The sequence below is a fragment of the Cnephaeus nilssonii genome, assembly GCF_951640355.1.
Source record: "Cnephaeus nilssonii genome assembly, chromosome: 5".
NCBI lineage: Eukaryota > Metazoa > Chordata > Mammalia > Chiroptera > Vespertilionidae > Cnephaeus > Cnephaeus nilssonii.
In genome coordinates, this window is record NC_137076.1 from 87,955,110 (window position 1) to 87,974,402 (window position 19,293).

Consider the following 19,293-nt stretch of genomic DNA (forward strand, 5'->3'; position numbering starts at 1 on the left):
GGGTTGACAGCCTGAGGGGCAGTGCGGGGAGGATGCCCTGAAGATGTGGTTATTAGGTGAACGGTCACTGGGCAGGGGATAGTACTGGGTGTGTAGAGGCCCATTATGAGATGGTTCATCCGAAGAACTTAGAGAAGGCCGGTGGCCCTGGGGAAGTCAGCAGAAGCCTGGACACTTCAAGATATTGTGGGCCATGGTAAGAGAGGTTGTTGTTTTTCTTTTATTGTTGTTTTGGAAGGGGTTTAGGGGATTGAAGGAAGACTTGAGAGAGAGAGATCGCCAAACCTAACAGAATATGGATCAACACATCTTCAAGTTAAAGGTAAAAATGCCACCCCTTCTGAGGAGCCTTCCCTGATTTCTCCACCTTTGAACTATGGTATCCCTCTTTCTCTGGCTTTGGAGAAACTCTGGGGCAGTCTGATCTAGGCTTTGCCTTTCATCTACTGAAGCGTACTGCAGCTTCAAACGTGGCCCGCGGCTTTCCCGGGCCTCAGTTTCCCCATCAGTGCAGAAGCAGGTTGTTTAGACGGACCCGCCCAGCGCTAAGGCAACGTGATTCGCTCTGGCAAAACCTGGGGGCTGCCCGCATTGCTGCGCAGAAATCGGGCTGCAGGCTGGGGCACCGTCACCCCGTTTCAGGAGCTGTTCTGCGGGCCGGGGGCTGCCGGCTGGGATCACGGTTCCAGACCTGGAGCAAGAAAGTGGGGGCGCGACCCCCGGCTGGCTCCGGCTCCGCGCGGCCCCGCCCCCGCAGCCAGCGGGCCCTGCGGCAGCCGCGGCCTGAGCTCCGCCCTCCGCCTCCCTCGCTCCCTCCTCCCGCCTCCCTCCGTCGCCGGCTCGCTCCCTCCCCCCGGCCGGCTCGGCGCTGACTCCGCCGCACGCTGCAGCCGCGGCTGGAAGATGGCGGGGAACGACTGCGGCGCGCTGCTGGACGAAGAGCTCTCCTCCTTCTTCCTCAACTATCTCGCCGACACGCAGGTACGGCCCGCTGGGGCCGCGGGCCCGGGGCCAGGGGTGCTGAGCTGCGGGGGTTGCCGCGGCAGCCGCGGAGGCTGGGAGACAGCGGTGGGCGCATCGAGGGGATAGGGGGTTCCAGGCTGCAGAGCCCCCTTCCGTGCACCCTGCGATACGCTCAGTTGAGGGGGCAGGGGGCTGGCGGCCCCCGCGCTAGCCGGAGCGTGGTGGGCGCTAGGCTGCTGAGGAGGGTCTAGCCTTGGTCTCTTGGAATCCGCCACCCCCCCTCCTGCCAGCGGAGCTGGAAGAGGGGGGTGTACCGCGTTTCCTTGGGGAGGTGGAGCCGCGCCAAGGTGTGGGGGACCCTCGGGCTAGCTCTGGGTGCTGGAGGCGCGCCCTCAGGCTCCCGGCACTTGCTGCCGTACTTTCACGTGGACTTGTGGCCCCGGCACGGGCGCCTACCCCCGTCCTCGGAGTCACCTGCTCTTCCAGTCTCCGGTTCCCCCTCGACTCCCCATCGGCCCAGTGCTCCTCAGCGGCGCCCGCAGCGCGGAGTTTCCAGCCAGTTGCCCGCTAAAGGCATAGGGGTCTAAGGGGCACGTGGACATGCGGGCGGGTATAGCACCTTCCTGGTTGCGCTTCTCGGCGGAGCGCCCAGGGTGGGGGGGCGGGGGACGGCAGGATGGGGGCGGAATGACTGTCTGGGGGCGCCTGGGTCCCCCTGCGGCGCGCGGCCCCGGTGCGCGCTCGGCGATGCTGGGGGAAGGGAAGCCGAGGCGGCAGTCCCCGGCGCTGGCAGCGCCTGGGAGCCCCACCGGCGACACGCGCGTGACAGGAGAGGGTGCTCTGGTGTGCCGGGGGGAGAGGGAGTGGGCGCCTCGGAAACTGGTGACTTAGAGACCGAGGCGGCGGGCAGGGGACGGGGGCTGCTGGTTCAAGCAGCCGCGGAAAATGCCTGAACACGGCGTGCGCGCCCCCCACCCCTTCCCGGGGTTGACCCAACCCCATGCCTGTTGAAAGCATAAAGTTTGGCCCCATAGTTAGGGCTTTTTCTCTGGGCACCAGGCTGCAGGAAGCCGGGAGAATGGGGATGCGGCAGAGCCGAGAATGAGACCCCGGATGCGGGCGCACGCCCGGGCGAGGAGAGGGGCCGCCCGGCGGAACCGGGTGCGGCTCCCGAAGGCTGGTTTGGTACCTGGAGCCGGAGCGCCAGTGCCGGCTCGTTTTGCATAACATTGAAGGGGAGGGGGGGGGGGGAAGAGGCGGAGGGGGGCGGGGGTAGGAGGGCCGAGAGGGAAACTTTGCTTCTTGTTGTAATCTGCCTGTCTTTGGGCGGCAGCAGCTGTCATGGGACCGGGTGGGCGGGGAGAGGCTTGCAAGCTGACTCCTAGCCGAGAGACGCGACTTGGAGGGGACGCAGCGGCCGAGAGGTTCAGCTCCGGGCGGACTCCGGGAGGCGACTCCCGGCTGGCGGCTGGGATGGCGCGGCGTGGCTGGGTGTCGCCGCGAGGAAGCCCGCCACGCGCCGGGGAAGGCCAGCCCTCGTCCCTTGCAGACGTCCATGCGTCAGGGAGCCGCGGGGCCTCGTGGTCGGTGGCGGGTGCGCTTGGGTGGGTTCTGGTCGGGCCGAGGGGGCTGGTGACGGGTGATCGCGCTTCCCAGGGCGAGGGGGAGTGTGTGCGGAGCGGGCTGCGCGCGGGTGTGTGTGTGTTTGGGTGCACACGCCGCGCGCGCCGGGCGCGTACCTTTACCTCTGACGAAACCGCAGTGGAGCTTCCGTGGCGGTCGCCGGCGCCGTCACCCGCCCGGAGCGCAGAGCCCAGGTCTTCGCGGACTGCAGATCCCCGTCCCAGCACCACCGCGGCTCCCCTGGTCTCCCACCCCCGCGGACCACGGGGGACCGGGGGCACTAGGTGCGGGCGGGACGGAGTTGCCCCTGGGAAAGTTCTGCCCTCCGCCGTCGCACTGGTCTGGGAGTGTTTCCAAGCCTCTCGACTCAGACGCGGGTGAAGAAAGCCTGAAATAGCCGGAGACTTGTTCAGGGGCCCAGAGCAAGAACTGACCGTTTTGGACCCGACTCCAGGTTTTAACTCCATCTTCGGGGTTCTTTGGTTCACCAATAATTAATTATTTGCCCTGTTAGCCCCCCAGCGGGCCTACCCAGTAGGGATATTTCACCCAAGGAGACCAGAAAATTGGGTAATCAGGTGTCAGCAGAAGGAGTGCAGTGAAAGTTAATCTGGGACGTTTGCTTTTTTTATTTAACCACGTGACAGGCTGAGGATCTTCTGGCGATCCTCGCCGGCCCAACTTGGGAAATGTAATTGATAGGGAGAGCTTTGCAGCCGTCCCTAGAAGGCTTATGGAGCTCAGCATAAGAGGACTTGGGCGTGCCATCGCCAGCCCTCCTCATTTTACAGTTGGGGATAGAGGCTGTGAGGAGTGAGCAACTTGTGCAGGACCATGCAGCCAGTGGGTGACAGAGCCACCCAGGGCTCCTGACTCCAGGTCCTGTGTGTTACCTCGAAATAGCACTGGACTTGGAGTCAGAAGGCCTGAGTGGAGTCGCCTTCCCCACTCTCTGGCTGGGTGACCCTGGAGCAAGCCCCTTTAACCTGGGAGCCTCCTTGTCTCCATCTGTCAAATGGGGCTGCTGGTGTGTCGGTAAGAGAAGCGAAGGCTGCCTGGTGGTGGGGGTGAGCTCTCTTTGCATGTGAGATGTCTGGTTTCTGCACTTCTCTTTCCTCCCCAGACCCTTCCTCTCCGTCCTCTTCTCCCATTGGAAGGGGTGGGGTAAGTGAATAAAAAGGGAAGGTACGTGTTGTCTTTATCCAAAAGACTTAAGTTGCCTTTGGTGGCTAATCCAGGGTTAGACGGAGGGAAGAGTTCTGTTTAGGAGACAGCTTTTACTCATTCGGGCCAAAGTTCAGAAACCCAGCAGGCCAAGGATTGGGAAAGTTTCTTGGAAAGGTTTGGAACATGTATTCCAAAGGACTTTGGCTTGGCTTCACCTTTGCCCAGGCTGTGCCCCTTGCCTGCAATGCCCTCATCCACCCACCCTGCATGGCCTCTTCTCGCAGGCCTTCCCCGCCTGGCTTGCCCTGCTTTCTTTCTCTTTCCTCTGGTTTTCTTAGTCTGTGTTATACCACCAGGCTCTTTGTTTGTGAGTCCTGTGTCCCAGTAAGATTCTAGAGCTAGAGCTGTGCCTTTCATCTCTTTGTGCCCCCATGGCACCTGTCACTGTGCTGAGTTCCTTTGCTCAGCTCTTGGCGAGGCACATGAATTTCAGGGGAAGCTCCCAGGCTGGCTGGGGAGACAGCTGGGCAGCGAGTATGAAGAGAGAGGAATGCAGAGGGCTGCAGCTGTGGGCAAGGACTTAGGCTCGGAAGGCCACACCGTAAGCCCACACTAAATATGGGTTGTTTGAAGTCGCTTGGGACATCAGTCATATATGGCTGAAATGTCAGAGTTGGCAGGAACTTTATAAATCATATGGTCCAACCCCTTATCATTTGAAAATATTTAATTGTAGAATTCGTAAAAAATACTGGCAAGCATAGAGAAATAAATTGAAAACATGTAATCTTACCCAAAGATAACCACTGTTATTTTTAATGTATACTTCCAGACTTTTTTCTTTCCTCTTGATTCTTATTGATGATATCTTTGTAGAAAAATGGAGTCATTCTTTTATATACTAATTGTAACTTGGAATCACACTGTCATAACTTGCTTTTTCCCCTCCTCTTCCAAACAATATACTGTGACTACCTTTCCTCAATAATAAATATCCTACTTAATATCGTAATATCTTAATGGTTATATAGTATTTCTTTGAGGGTTGAACCAAAATGTATTTAATTAGTCCTTTATTGTTAGTCATTTAAGCTGTTTTTATGTTTTTGCTATTGTAAGCCATGCTGAAATGAATGTCTTTGCATATGTCTTCTTTCCTTCATTTAAATTCCTAGAAGTGAAATTACTCTGTCAAAGGAACTATGCAGGCGTTTGGTAAACACATTTCTGGATTGCTTTCTAGAAAGATTGTGCTGATTTACACGCTTACCAGCATTGTGTGGAAATGCCTGGTTCACCATTCCCAGATAACTCTTGATATTTTCATTTTAACCAGTCTGTTCATCAATAAATTCTCTGTCACTCTTACTGTTTTAATGTGTATTTTTTTTTGATTACTTGTGATGCTCAACCTTTCCCCCAATGATTATGGATCATTTATGGTTCTGTTCTGTAAAATGCTGTGTTTGTAAAAACTTGGCCCATTTTTCAATTGGTATCCTCTCCCCTCATTGTTCTAAAACTGGATCGGAGCTCTCAGAAGGGGCCCCTCAACCACATGGAGCATTGAAAAAATGGGTTGAAGTCCTTGTGTTCACTTGCGAGGTCTGGAACAGTTTCTTTTCCAAGTCTAAGTTCTAGCCTAGCCATCTGTAGGACCAAATTGAAGTTGCAGCCTTTGCTGGGTGCCTTTGTCCACCCTTCACCTGTGTGAGATCAGGGGGAGTCACTTCTTCACCTGAGCCCAGAAGGGGACAAGTTTGCTGGCTTTATGAGAAGCCCAGAGGCTACTTTCCCTGGGGCTCTCTCACTGGTGCTAATGATCAGGATGCCTATGAACCCAGGAAAGGCAATAGCCCAGCAACTGGGCCCCGGGGGGGGGGGGGGGGGGGGCTCATATTTCCCCTTCCCCTTGGGGCCATCCTCTTCCAGCTGGTGCAAGCCAGCCAGAAGCTCCTGGATGTGAGTCACCCATTTCCTTCTCTCTGGAATAACAGGATACTGCTGTGGGTCAGAAGCAGCCTTGCAGATGGGGGCCTGGGCTTAGAAGTTAGGCCATAGCAAGAGCATTGCAGGTAACACTTCATCACTATCATCATCCGCAACGACATTTATTGAGCATCCTCTAGATGCCACGCACTCTGTGGAACTTTCAACGTGCATCATTATGCTTCATTCTCATAAATATTCTACAAAGAGTAGGTGCTATATCCCCATTAAATGGATGAGGATTGTAGTCTCAGAGAACTCACTGACCAGCTGATGACCCTCTACCTACACTACCTGTAGAGTAAGTAGAAGAAGCAGGATCAATGGGTGAGGTTTCCAGACTGCTTGATTCCAAGCTCTGTGAAGCTAGGGACAGCTTTCTATTTCTGTCTTCATTGTATTTCCAGCACCTTGAGCAAATGGAGGCACAGTGTATAGAGTGAAGACAGAACTCAGAAATCTCTTTGCTTCTCTAGGCCTCAGTTTCTCAATTTGTGAAATGGGGCTGATAGGCCCTAACTCTCAGGGTTGGGCATTAGGTAATGTAAATAAAATGAGCATCTGCCTGCTACTCAGAAAACTTGGTATTCTCTCTTTGAAGCACTTTAGAAGGGCAGCATCCAGTAGAGAGCTAACACCCATCCATTCAGTCTTTTCTTTTTTTTTAATGTTTTTGTTGGTTTTAGAGAGAAAAAGGGAGAGGGAGAGAGAGATAGAAACATCGATGTGAGAGGAACATTGATCGCCTGCCTCCTGCATGCCTCGCACTGGGGATTGAGCTCACAACTCGGGAATTGAGCCACTGACATCTTGGTGCATGAGTCCACACTCAATCCACTGAGCCATCCTAGCCACCGCAGCTGGCCCATTCAATCTTTTTTTTTTTTAATGTAAAAAATGGGAAGCATAATTCTTGTTATGCGAGGGTGAAGAAAACCCAAATAAAGTCATTTCGAAGATAATGAGTAGAGTTTACTATCTCTCCTCCTCCAGGATAGTCATACACCTCATATTCATCCTATGGACACTCAGTTGATGTAAGATCGCAGTTGATGGATTGAACTTCTTGTTCTTCTCCCCCTCTTCTGGTCTAGGTCCTTGCCTATTCATAACTAGATTCCTGCAATTACTACCAAACAGATCTTGGCCACACTAGACTTTACCCTCTTCTACTTGTCCTTGGCCCTAATGGTAGATCAGTTCTCTTAGAGTGCATGTCTGAAGTCACTCCCTTGCTCACACATCACCCATAGCTCTCCAGTGCTTTTAACTTAACTTAACTTAAATTAAATTAAATTAAATTAAAGTTTTTAAAGTAAACCTGATGTTCAAGGGCCTTCAGGTACTTGAAGTTGGAGAGTTAGGCCCCCACCTTTATCCTCAGTTGTGTGCTTTTCCCTTTGGGATCCTGGTCCACACAGGATTATGAATTTTCTTCCTGGAAGCCTCGGCTCAATCTCTTCTTTTCTGTGTGCACTGTCTCCATTCCCACCATTTCCATCATCCTGCAAGCCCCAGCTCCCAACCCGTTGTTTTGGTGACACCTTCTCACTCACTTCCGGGCATAGCTGCATCCCATGTGCGGCAGCATGCACTCACTTTGAAGTCAGCCTACCTGGATTTGAGTCCTGGTTCTACAAATTGTTGGCTGGGAGACCTTTGGTGGGTCCCATAACCTCTCTGAGCATCTCTTTCCTCATCTGTAAAGGTAAAGATAAGTATTCCCTTATAAGGTTGTTGCAGGGAGTCAATGGACATCAGATGACAAAATGGCTGTAAAGCACCTAACAATAATCCCCAAATAATAGATGCATCTCATTTAATCCAGGCCACGTTAAGTGTTATTCAGGAAATCACTCCAGATTGTGAAGCTCCACAAGGGCAGGACTGTTGTTTCTTTCCTTCAGCGTGTTTTCCCCACAGTGAATAGACAAGTGCGTGAACACAGCAGTCATTCAACATCCTCCCCGAGTGAACAGATACGCTAGGCCGGTGGTCGGCAAACTGCGGCTGGCGAGCCACATGCGGCTCTTTGGCCCCTTGAGTGTGGCTCTTCCACACAATACCACGTGCGGGTGCGCACGTACAGTGCGATTGAAACTTCGTGGCCCATGCGCAGAAGTCGGTTTTCGGCTCTCAAAAGAAATTTCAATCGTTGTACTGTTGATATTTGTCTCTGTTGACTAATGGGTTTGCCGACCACTGTGCTAGGCCATGCGCCTCTTCAGGGTAGACACTGCTTCTCGTTTTGTATCTTCAGTCCATGTGTTCCTGAGAAGGGACAGACTAATCGATGATTGTGGAATGACCTGGAATATCCTCCCCAGACCCGCACTCTCACCATTATAATGCATTCATAGTCTACCTGCTCTTTAAGCTTCTGCTCACACCTGTCCTCTCTGGAAAGCCTTTTAACTTTTAAGTTACCTGTTTCTCTGCCGGTACCTCCGACGTGGAGGGTGCCACTTACTGTCCTGGGGTACCTGCATTCCTTTATCCTTACCGACTGGGTAGACAGCTCTATCTAGGAGGGCAAGAAATCGTATTTTTAGCCTAGACTAGCATTGTGGTTATCCATTAAAGAGACGAGGTTTTGAGCAGAAGCAAGTTTCATATGACAAGGTGTCAGGTTCTCTGAAAAGAACTTGGTATTTTAAACCTTTTACTATGGACATTGTCAAACGTATACAGAAGGACCCAGTGGCAAAAATGGTGTAGGACATCCCGATGGCCTCATCACTCGGCTTTAGGCGTTTTAGACCCGTGGCTTGTCCACCCACCCTCACACCACATCTGTCATCAGTGACTTCTGCAGTGTGCATCTGCCAGAAGACTTTTGAGTACTATTGCATGGTTTTCCCCAGTAACTGTGAGCTTGGTTCTATTTTCCCTGTTTAGTAAGTGATGAAATGGAGGCACAGAGGGTAAGTTACTCAGAGTCTTGCAGTAGTGAGCATCTAACCTGGGATTTGAATCTTGGCCCCTGAGCAGCTCCCTCTCCTCCCAGGCTTGGGAGGGCCCTTAGAGAGCATCAGATCTACCCAAAGAAAGGGCACGGAGGCCCAGGAGAAGACACCCAGCTGGAGGAGGCCCAGGTCCCTGACTCCCTGGCCAGTTCTTTTTCAGTATCAGGACTTTTGTGTGTGTGTGTGTGAGAGAGAGAGAGGGGGGTGGGGTGGGTGGGTGGGGGGGGTAGTCTTGGAGAGACTGTGTTGTGCAGGGTAGCTGGGCTTTGTGGTGGCTGTGGGACCCTGGGGTGCAGCCCACCCACTAGCCCTGGACAGGCTGCATCATTTTCTTTCTGCTCTCATCCCAAAGGCCTCACCTCTCCCCTTGCATTTGCCCTTGGGTTTTCTCAGTAGATGCTCAGGACCACCCAATGGCAGAGACGGGGCTGCAGGGTCAGCAGCCTGGGTTCACAGAGCTGAGAGGAGGGGCCTGGCCTGAGGTCACACTGCTGGGCTAGGCATAGGATTGCCAGGCTCCTGGTGGCAGCTGGATTCATGGGCTCCCACCCTGCCCTTTCCTTAGGGCAGAAACTGAGTTACTGCCAGGTCTAGATTAGGAGACCAGAGTGACTTTTACAAATGGGAGGGCAAAGCCATTGATCAGTTATCCTCAAAGGCTGTAATTACTGCTCAGTCTTTTAGGTAAGAAAACAAACTTTTGCCCCATTATTCCTTTTGGTAGCTGAGGGTTTTGCATCCCAGGGTTGAACTCCATGGCCTTGGCACAAGGTTTCTTTGTGCCTCAGTTTTTTTCATCTAGGTAATGGGACTAATAGTAGCACATACTTCAAAGGGTTTTAGTGATGACTAATTGATGCCTGTCAAGTGTTTACAAATACTCAGTCAATAGGAGCCATTGTTAGTATTAAAAACAGTCAAATGTCATGCAGACCCAAACTCTAGGCCCTTGATCCTGTCTGGGGACCCTGGGTTCCTCTTTCTGAGTGTTATGTTCTTCCCCCTAAACTTCTTGGGGGTAACTGAAGAGGAATCTATCCAGCCTTAGCAAGTGTTATAATACTGACTTTGAGGAAACCAAATTCAGTTAGATGCCACTTCAAGTGAGGAGAAGAAATGTCAGATAGAGGTTAAGAGCTCTGGCTTTGGAGTTTAACTGCCAAGGCTTTAAATCAGGGGTCTTCACTTACTAGCTGTGTGACCTTGAGCACGTGTCTTCTCTGACTGAAGTTGCCTCCTAAAAATTGGACATCATAATAGTAGGTTCTTAGGATAACTGCAGAGGATAAATAATGCTTGCAGCATTGCCGGGCCTATAGTAAGCGCTCAGTAACTGGTAGCCGCTATGATGATGACCATGACAGTGAGGTAAATACATTAATGTAAATTTGAGCTTTCAGGGAGTTCAGAGAGCTTTAGAGACCATCTTGCTCAGTGCCCCTACCTTGAAGTGAGGAAAACAGACTGGAAGCAGACCAGGGATGCCTTCAGACCACCCAGCCCCGGCAGGACAAGACCCCCGTCTGCTGTCTGCGTGGCCAGGGCTGGCTCTGTGTGGCAGGGACTCAACTGTCTGGGACCCACTGTCTGGGAACTCAGCCGGGCGAGCCCTGGTTGGCTGAGATGGATGCTCCCCAGCAGCTCTGCGGCTGTGTTTTTTCCTTGTGCTTGCCTGGCAGAACATAGTCATGTAGCAGAGGGAGACGGTAGAAACCGGGCCCTGATGTTGCCATGGCAAACAGCCTTGGCAACGTGGCTGCTTGAGCCTTTATTTCTGGTCTCAGGCTCCTCTCAGGGAAGTGTGGTACCCTGCCCTGGTTCCTTAGCACTGAGGATGACTGGCCACCATCCCAGGCCACAGCAACCCCAGGTCAAAACATCTGCAGGCCCACCCTGCACAACCGGCAAAACAGACTCCTGGGTATGGCATTCAAGGCCTCAGATGCATATCCATCCAACTACTCATCAAATACTGTGTGACCCACTGCTGCAAGAGCAGGACAACATAATATTCTTAACATAGACCCTGGGGTTAGGTGTTCCCAGCCTGGTGTCCTGTTCAACCTCATCCTTTAACAATTATGGTGTTAAGAACAGCTAACAACTGCTAACCCTTTCAAGCAATTACTCTTCCAGGCCCTGAGTGAATTAGTCACATGTACAATCACATTTAATCTCAGAGGAACCCCATGAAGTAGTCCCCACTGTTACCCCCATTTTACAGTTGAGTAGACTGAGGCCAACTCCAGACTTTGTGATGCTGTTGCTGCTCTGCAGTTCCTTCCCTAGACTAGGCAACCATGAGGGTCTCTACCATGAGACTTTTGTCCTCATCCCCTTCAAGGACACCTCCCCAAATCCCCCCTCTCAGAAGTGGCCTCCTTTTTGCTCTGTGATCCACAGCTTGTATGCTCTGCCTGCACTCTGTATCTATCACCCTGCCCTCCAACCTACCAAAAACAAAACAGAGGGGAAGTGAGCTCAAGGGAGAGCTTTGAATATCCTGGTGAGGAGTTTGGACTTGGCAGGCAGTGAGGAGTCAGCAAAGGTTTCCATTAGTATTGTTGTTAATAATAGTAATCATAGAACATAGCTCACCTTAAGTGACCACTTGGAATGTGCCAGGTACTGGGGTTAGGTGTTCCTAGTTCTTGTTTAATCTTCAACTACCTGGTGAGGTTGGTACTATGACAAACAAGAAAACTGAAGCTATGAGAAGTCCAGGGACTTGCCCTAAATCACCCAGGCAGATAGTAAGTAAAAAGGCTGGGATTTGGTCTGCCTGGCTTCAGAGCACATGGCCTAAACCACTGCAGTGTCCCTAATCTGACTGGGCACGTAGAAAGGACTGGAATGGGGGTGCTGGGTAGCAGGGAGGAGGCATCTGCTCTTGGCTCTGGTGGGGGGCTCGGTGGAAGTGAGTGGGATGTGGGAGGAAGGTGGAGTGCAAGGGGCTGGCTCAGAGTGGCATCCCGCTAGCTGAGATAAGGCTGCAGAAGAGGATTTGCTTTGGGGGGATCTGTGTGGGGAGGGAATAACCATTTATTCAGGGTGCACTGTGTGCCAGGTTTGTCCCCATCCCTGGCCTTTCTGGAACTTTGTTAAATGCAAAACTCTGATCCCAGCCTGTGATAACCTTTGTTTATGTAGTTACTAGAGGCCCGGTGCACGAATTCATGCACGGGTGGGGTTCCTTGGCCTGGATGGCATTTGGGGCCATCAGGGCCTTCTTGCCCAGATCGAGGCTGGCTGGCCTGGGGGAGGGACCATGGGAGGTTGGCCGGCCATCCCAGGGAGGGACTGAGGGAGGTTGGCCGGCCGCAGGAAGTTGGTTGTGGAAGTGCACTGACCACCAGGGGGCAGCTCCTGTGTCGAGTGTCTGTCCCCTGGTGCTTAGTGCGCGTCATAGCAATCGGTCCAGTGGTTCAGTTGCTTAGGCTTTTATATATATAAGATTCTTTACTCTTCTCTACCCAGCCAGGACTGGAGTTGCCTAAGGAAAGGAACCTCATCAAGTTGGTTCACCATCAAACCCCCAGTGCCTTCACAGTTCCTGGCACACTGTAGGCCCCCCAATAAATATTTGTTGAATATTGAATGACTAAACACATGCTGTTTGATCTTTCAGAAAATTCACCAACCATTTGCTTGGCTCCAGAGACCCAGTCTCTGTGCTTGGAGCTGAGTTGGGATGTATGGGTGAAGGAAGTTTAGGGGGGTTGTACCAGTCCCCACAGGACTCCACTGCCTTGTCTCCAAGATTAGTCTTGCCCACAAAGGAATGAAATGCAAACACTTTTTGGAGTGTCCAGAACCTTCTGTCAGAACATACTTCCAGCGGGCAGGTTTTTGTGGAATGTTAAACCACTGTTAGGAATCCAGTCTGTTGTAGGGCGTTGCTCAGACCCAACTGGGGAGGAGCTCAGAGCTTCTGGAGTCTCAATATCTGCAGGAAGGCATCTGGTCAAATGTCCTTACACCTTCCAAAGAGATTGAAACCAGCACCTTACACTGGGCTCATGCCCATTGCCCGGTGGCTGGTTCCAGTGGGATTGGGCAGGTTGGCCTCCATTCTAGAGGAAGAAAGGGGGGATCCAGGGAGGTAAAGAGGTGAGGGAGCACTTGAGACCAGTGACCCACTCTCCAGCCCAAGAAGATGAACTCCATGCCATACCAATCTTTCCCTTTAAGACTCAGGTCCTCCCACATCTGATCACCCCTCACCCTTTCTGCTTAGGACCAATTAGCTCTTAGTTTAGGCATAATTCTTACAAGCCTGGCAGTCTTGTCCTGGCCTCTGTGACATTAGAACCAGCAGGTTAGTTCTGTTAGTGTGTGTCTCTGCAGGCACGGGTCAGGGGTGTGGTTCCACTAGAGTCAGAAACACGTGGACTGTGTCACCGAAGGCCATTTGGGTCCTTTAAGTGAAGGGGCAAGGAGGCCCCTTGGTCTTGAGTACCTCACTGTGTGCAAGTACCGAGCGAATGGGTCCGCGGCAGCGCGTCCTCCCCAAGGAAAGGTGTATTCTGTTCAGTGTTCTCTGTGCAAGGAAGCAAGGAAGAGTGACATGCATTTGGGTATTATCGTCTGAAATAGGAGGTCTATTAAAAACAGGAAAAGTTTCATAGTCAGCTATAAACTTAGCTATTGCAAGAACACATTATTCCTTGAGAATGCCAGATGATTAAGGAGTTGGTGTAGCTATAAAAAGTTTCTTCGAAAGTGAATGCTGTCTCCTAATGTGAGATGTTGTCTTTTGTATTTCCAAGGCTGCACGAGGTGGTAGAAAAAGTATGTGGCAGGTGCTGATTGGGTAGCTCAGTTGGTTAGAGCACCATCCCCGTATGCCAAGGTTTCAGATTCGATCCCCACTCAGGGCACGTACAAGAATCAACCAATGAATGCATAAGTGAGTGGAACAACAAATCAGTGTTTCTCTCTCTCAAATCATTTTTGAAAAATGCTGACTGGCTTCAAGAAACCATGTTGCTTAGTGATTAATGAGCACCGACTATCTGGTTCAAATATTAGCTTTATGACTTAATCGCTGTGTGATCCACGGAGTGAGACAGCTGCTCTGTGCTCTAGTTAGTCAGCTACCAAATGGGAATCATAATAGGTCCTACCTTCCTTCCGTTGGTAGAACTAATCAGTGGTTGTCAACCATGAGTGCATATCAGAATCAACGATGTAGTTAAAAAAAAAAATAATAGTTCTACATGGGGGCCACCCCAGACTTACTGATTGAGAATCTTTGAGAGCAGGCCCTAAGCTTCTTTGTTTTCAGGAAGCTCCCTCTCATGGCGGCCCCTGCTTTGGTCCTAAACAAGCAGGTACTATTTGCAGAGTGTCTGGCATTAACTTTGTTGGTCCCCTCCTCCCTCTGTCTTTCCTGCCTTTGTCCAGATTATAGGGTAGCACTTAGGATACAGATGACCATGCCGTACCGATCTGTATAAGGCCTGTGTAAAGCAGGGTGCCTTCCTTAGCTGGCATATCCATTTGGTCTTCACATCAATCTTGCGTTGTGGGCAGGAGGAGAGGAATATTCCCATTTTATAGATGGAGACATGGAGGCTCAGGGAAGGATTTGATCGGATCCTGAAGTGAATCACTTTTCAAATATTTGTCTTTATCCCTGTATCTTGATCTCTTTGATCCTCAGCCATGTCTCTGCCTGTGGGACAACTCAGGAGGTGGTGGTGGTGGAGGGGGGGTTCACAATGACCTCAGAGGTGAGTGGGTTTGAAGAGGGGGAAAGGAGGGAGCCTGGGAGAATGCAAGCCATCTATGGACGCTCAGATGGGAGATCATTTTATTTATCGGGACCCTTAAAGATCAGAGGGTGCTCCATGTCCCAGGCTGTAGGGCGGTTTAGGGAAAGCAAGGCGAGGGGATTAGAACCCACTTATCCTGATGCCCAGTTTGCTGTTCGACCAGCTATGTTCCGCTTTTGCTCTATGGGCAGGGCGTGGCTTAAGTGATAATAGAAGTAGTTCAAGAGCTAGTGTACTTGCTGTTCCCTCTTCCGGGAATGCGGGGCTGCACCGTGGCCTGCTGCTCCTTCACCTCCACATCTGCTGAGACATCACCTCCTCAGAGAGGCCTCTCCTCACCCCCCACCCACCCCACTCGGTCCACTTTCTATCTAGTACCCGTTTGTCTTCTTTAAGGCATGTACCTCTCCCAGACACTTCCTTGTTTATGCATTTGTTCCTCATTGATTACCCATTGCCCCTGTGGGAACGGAAGCTCCATGACGACTGGACTTGCCTGTCTGGCTCCCCAGTATCCCCAGGGCCGAGACTAGGGGCTGGTTCATGATTGGTGTTTGTTGGATGTTTCTTGAATGAATGAGTTCATTCAGTTCTGGTTGAGCTCTTAATCTGTACTGGCCACTGTGCTGAGCTCACTTCCAACAACCCCAGGAGATAAATAGTATTAGCCCCAATCTCAGATGAGGGTCCTGAGGCTCAGAGGGTGAGTGGTGGGCCTGGGGATTTAGCTCCTTTGCTGACCAAGCCATGCAAAAGCCCCCAGGGGCCCTGCGGGCTGGTGTGACTAGGGCCTTGCCCTAAAGGAGCCATGCCCCAGTGCCCTGTTGACCTCACACCACTTTCTCCTTAGGGTTGGGCAGCCGCTCCTCCTGGTCCTGTGGGTGCAGTCAAGGGTACCTTCCAGCTTTCTCCAGCACTTGCTCTTTGTCCTCGTGGCTGAGGGCGTGGCTGCCTGGCGTGCACTTTGTGGACCACTGCTACATGGGAATATGGCAGTCTTCCACCTCTGGGGGTGCGGGTGGGGGTGGTCTGGAGGCTGGGGGTGGTCTGGAGGCTGGGCACGGTAGCAGGTGAACCTAAAGAGGGAGAGGCCCTCTCCCCAGAGCGGAAGTAGGCCCAGATTAGTGAATCAAGTCGTGGGAAGAGCAAGGTGGGTGGAGGATGTGGTGAAAAGCATGAGAGGGAAGAGGGGGATTTAGAATCCACCCCAGAATGACAAGAAAGGACCTCCTTTGCTCAGATGACCTCACTGCAAACTTTTAGTGATCCAGTTGGGGGACCACCCGAGGAGGAGCCGCGTCAGCCAGTTCCAGGTGATAGACTCAGCCCAGGTCTGGATTTTGAGGGTCAGTGGGAGGCAGGCTAGGACAGTGATGAAGACCAGAGCTCTGAGTCAGGCAGGGTCTGCCATTTAGCAGCTGAATGAATTATGGCATGTCCTTTAATTTGCCTGGGCCTCAGTTTCCTCACCTGTGAAATGGGATAATAATATGTATTTCACTGGGTGGTTGAAATGACAAGAAGATACATTGTCTGAAGAGCCTAGTGCAGTGTCTGGGTGTTAGTAACAATAATAATGGTTTGATGGCAGTTTGTTGGAGGAAACTGGAAGACCCCATGAGTTACAGCCCCCCAGATTCTCATTTGATGCCTCTTTTTCCATCCATGCGGCAATCACTCCCTCTGGGAGGGAAGCTAGGATTGCAGATTTGAACAAGGCCCATTCCCTGTCCCAGGAAGAACAGATCTGCGGTGGCCTCTTAGGGTGGCCAGTGCAGCGGGGTGTCCAGACAGCTCGGGTAGCAGAAAGAGTATGAGGGATGAGCAGGAGCTGCTGACAAGGGCATCCTAGGCAGAGAGCAGCCTGTCATAAGGCCCAGCACGTCCTGTGGCTGGTGAATGAGCAGCGATGACTGGGGGGAGACATGAGCTGGAGGAGACTCCCGTGAGGATGAAGAACAAACAGATATACTAATTGCTCGGAAGAGTCACCAGCAGGAGCACCACGATTTCCAGCCCAAGAATCTAGCTGGAGGCTGCTCTGGGGGAGTGGGGAAATCTTGGGGAGGGTGACTTTGACAGTGACTAGGTTTTCCCCGGGCCTCACAGGCAGAACGGAATGAGTGATATCACCCTGCTATCTGGGCAGCTCGAACCCAGGCCCTAGGCGTGGAGTGGAGGTGCAAGGCTGGGGCACAGCTTCCCACCTGCAGTCCTGACTGAAGTCCTTTGCCCAATAAAGCTGCAGTCTCGCATACCTGGTGGCTGGTAGGGGCAGGTCCACACAACCACCAGGTACGCAAGAAGGTTAGTAGCTCTACAGAGTAAGCCCTCAATAAATGCAATCATGGTAATTATTACCATAATTATAATTATTGTTACTCCTGTTATCCCGTTAGCACGTGACTATGAAATTCACAGAGCATTTTCACATCCATGGTTCACATCCTCCCGAGGGTTTTCATTTTCATTTTACAGATGAAGAAACTGTGGCCCAGGGATATTGAAGTGTCTTGCCCAATAAGGTCACTGTTGCAGGGACTCGACGGGGACTCACCCACCAAGTCCACCTGTTGGAGGAGGGATGGTGTTTGACCGGGGCCCCCAGCCATTCATGTCTGTGCCTTGTCTAGACCGAGTTCCCAGGATTATCTCCTTAGAGCAATGATCCCCATTGCTCTAAGGAGATAATCTTTTTGGAGTTGCAACATCCTTCTATTGTGTGGTTTTGCAATAGTTGCAACTCTCCCAGAAGAGTGTGACTTCCATAGATTCCCCTTGACATTAGAGTTGGGAAGAGACAAGTCTTGTTGAGAGAATTTTGTAGCTGCACTGGAGATGGTGAAAGTATTGTACCTGGGAGGCTGGGTTCAGGTCCTGCCTGTCCCCCTTTGCTGTGTGATCTTAGACAAGTCTGGCCCCTTCTCTGGACTTGAGTTTCCCCATCTCTCCCATCTCTGCCATCTCTCCCATCCCTGCCATCCCTGCCATCTCTGCCATGCTGTGATTCATTATTTCACTCTCGTGGGGGCTGTCTCTTAATTTTGTAAATTCTGCTTGGGGCAGAACTGCCAGGTCGTGGATAGAGAGGGAGGAGGTTGGCTACTGAAGACTGGAGGAGCGAGGGAACTGTCACACCTGGAACGGGCAACATGGTTTCCCTACATCCAGTGTGCAAAGCCAGTTGCAGGTTCTGGACTCCCCCGTTGCATCCCCTGTCCTGGTGATAGGTACTGACTTCCCTTTGAACTGCAAGTTGGAAGAAATTTGTCATGGGATCATGTGCCTTAAATGAGTGGGTTTAGAAGGAGGAGAAGGTGGAACGGAGGAGGAACTCCAGGCGAGAGAATCCCCGATTTCCAACCTCCCCAGTGAATCACGGAACATTTGGATAAGTCACTCATGGGGGTGGAAAGATTGGGTGAAAATCAGGAACTGCAGGCCAGATTTTTTTTTCTTCAAGGAGCCAATTATTCAAAATCCTCTACTGATAGATTCTATCTAAAATTGATTTCTTCCTTTTCCCCACAGTACTGTTTTATCCATCTTGGACCATATATATATATTTTAAATCTGGAAAGCTGCCTTTTAGCTCTCTGTTTCAGCTAAAACCTATTTTAATAGGGGAGGCAAAGTGTCAGTGAGTTTGCAGATACCCCTGGCCTTGGGTGCTCTTTGAGGCTCAGGATGGCGGTTCTTGGGCTCTGGACCCAGCAGAGCCGCTGCTGGCTCAACCTTGAGGCCTGCAATTATTTAAAGAAAGCTCACATCAAGTGGAAAAACAGCGGCCATACTTACCATACCATGTGGCCAGTAGGCAATTCAACACCAGAGCTACCTAACTCCCTCCGGCCCTCACCAGCTGCCGAGTTTTGCAGCCGATGGATTAGGTGACGGGCGGGACTGACGGGCAGGGCCATGTGCACATGGTGGGTGCCCTGGGTGCCCGCAGGCGGCCTGGCCCTGCTTCAGCATGAAAGACAGGCTCTGCCTACATCCAGGGGAAGCTCTGCTCTGAGCCTTACAGAGCAAGTTAATTTAAAAACAGTTTTGTTGGGGTTTAAGGGAAGCTAAAAATTATGGAATTTAAAACAAAAATTGTCTATTGCTGTAACTCAGACATTTGTTTAATTGCTTCATAGTTCACCATTAACCCCAAAGTGTTTTGGAGAAATAACTGATTGTCTTAAGTTCCTTTTTCATTTTATATTTTGTTGGTTGTTCAACAAATTTATATTTTTAAATTAATATTAAAAATCTTTTTAAATAAAAAATTAAGTAATAATTTAAAAAAATTCCAGTGTTAAGAACTAACTTAGAGAAAGTGAGACCACCTTTCAATCGAATATCTGATTATCTGCTTTTTAAAACTTTTATATATGTTGTATTTTCTTATTACAGAAGTGGCAAGTGTTAATTTACTGCAATTCAAGAGGGTACAATTTGGAAAAAAAACAACAAAACACCAAAAAAACAATAACCCAGCACCGAGAATTAATCAGTCAAAAGCAGTGCCTTTTTTTTTTTTTTTTTTTAAACTAACATAGGTCCCGTCTCCAGCCATGTTTCCCTCCTTGGACACACTTCTCCTGTTTCCCAGAGGTCATTTGTGGGCTCATTTCTGCCTGTGACCTTGAGAGGGACCGAGCCTAGGCTGCAGTCTTGGTTTAACTGTGGCTCACCCTGTGACCTTCTCCAGCCTTTCTTCCTCTTCATGAAATGCGAACCATCCCTGCGTTGCTGTGAGGATGCACGAGTCACGGATTTCAGAGCTCTCTGCAAGTTGTAGTCATAAACAGAGGGAAGGC

The 19,293-nt window shown here is 51.1% G+C and overlaps 1 protein-coding gene across 1 annotated transcript in view; it reads left to right on the forward strand.

The window, feature by feature from the left end:
• The first annotated feature begins 873 nt into the window (after positions 1 to 873).
• Positions 874 to 19,293, forward strand: part of PPARGC1B (PPARG coactivator 1 beta) — a 104,848-nt gene continuing 86,428 nt past the window's right edge. Inside the window, exon 1 of the mRNA XM_079771631.1 lies at positions 874 to 981. Within this exon, the coding sequence (XP_079627757.1) occupies positions 904 to 981 (78 nt within the window). The 5' untranslated portion in view covers positions 874 to 903. The remainder of the gene's footprint in view (positions 982 to 19,293) is intronic.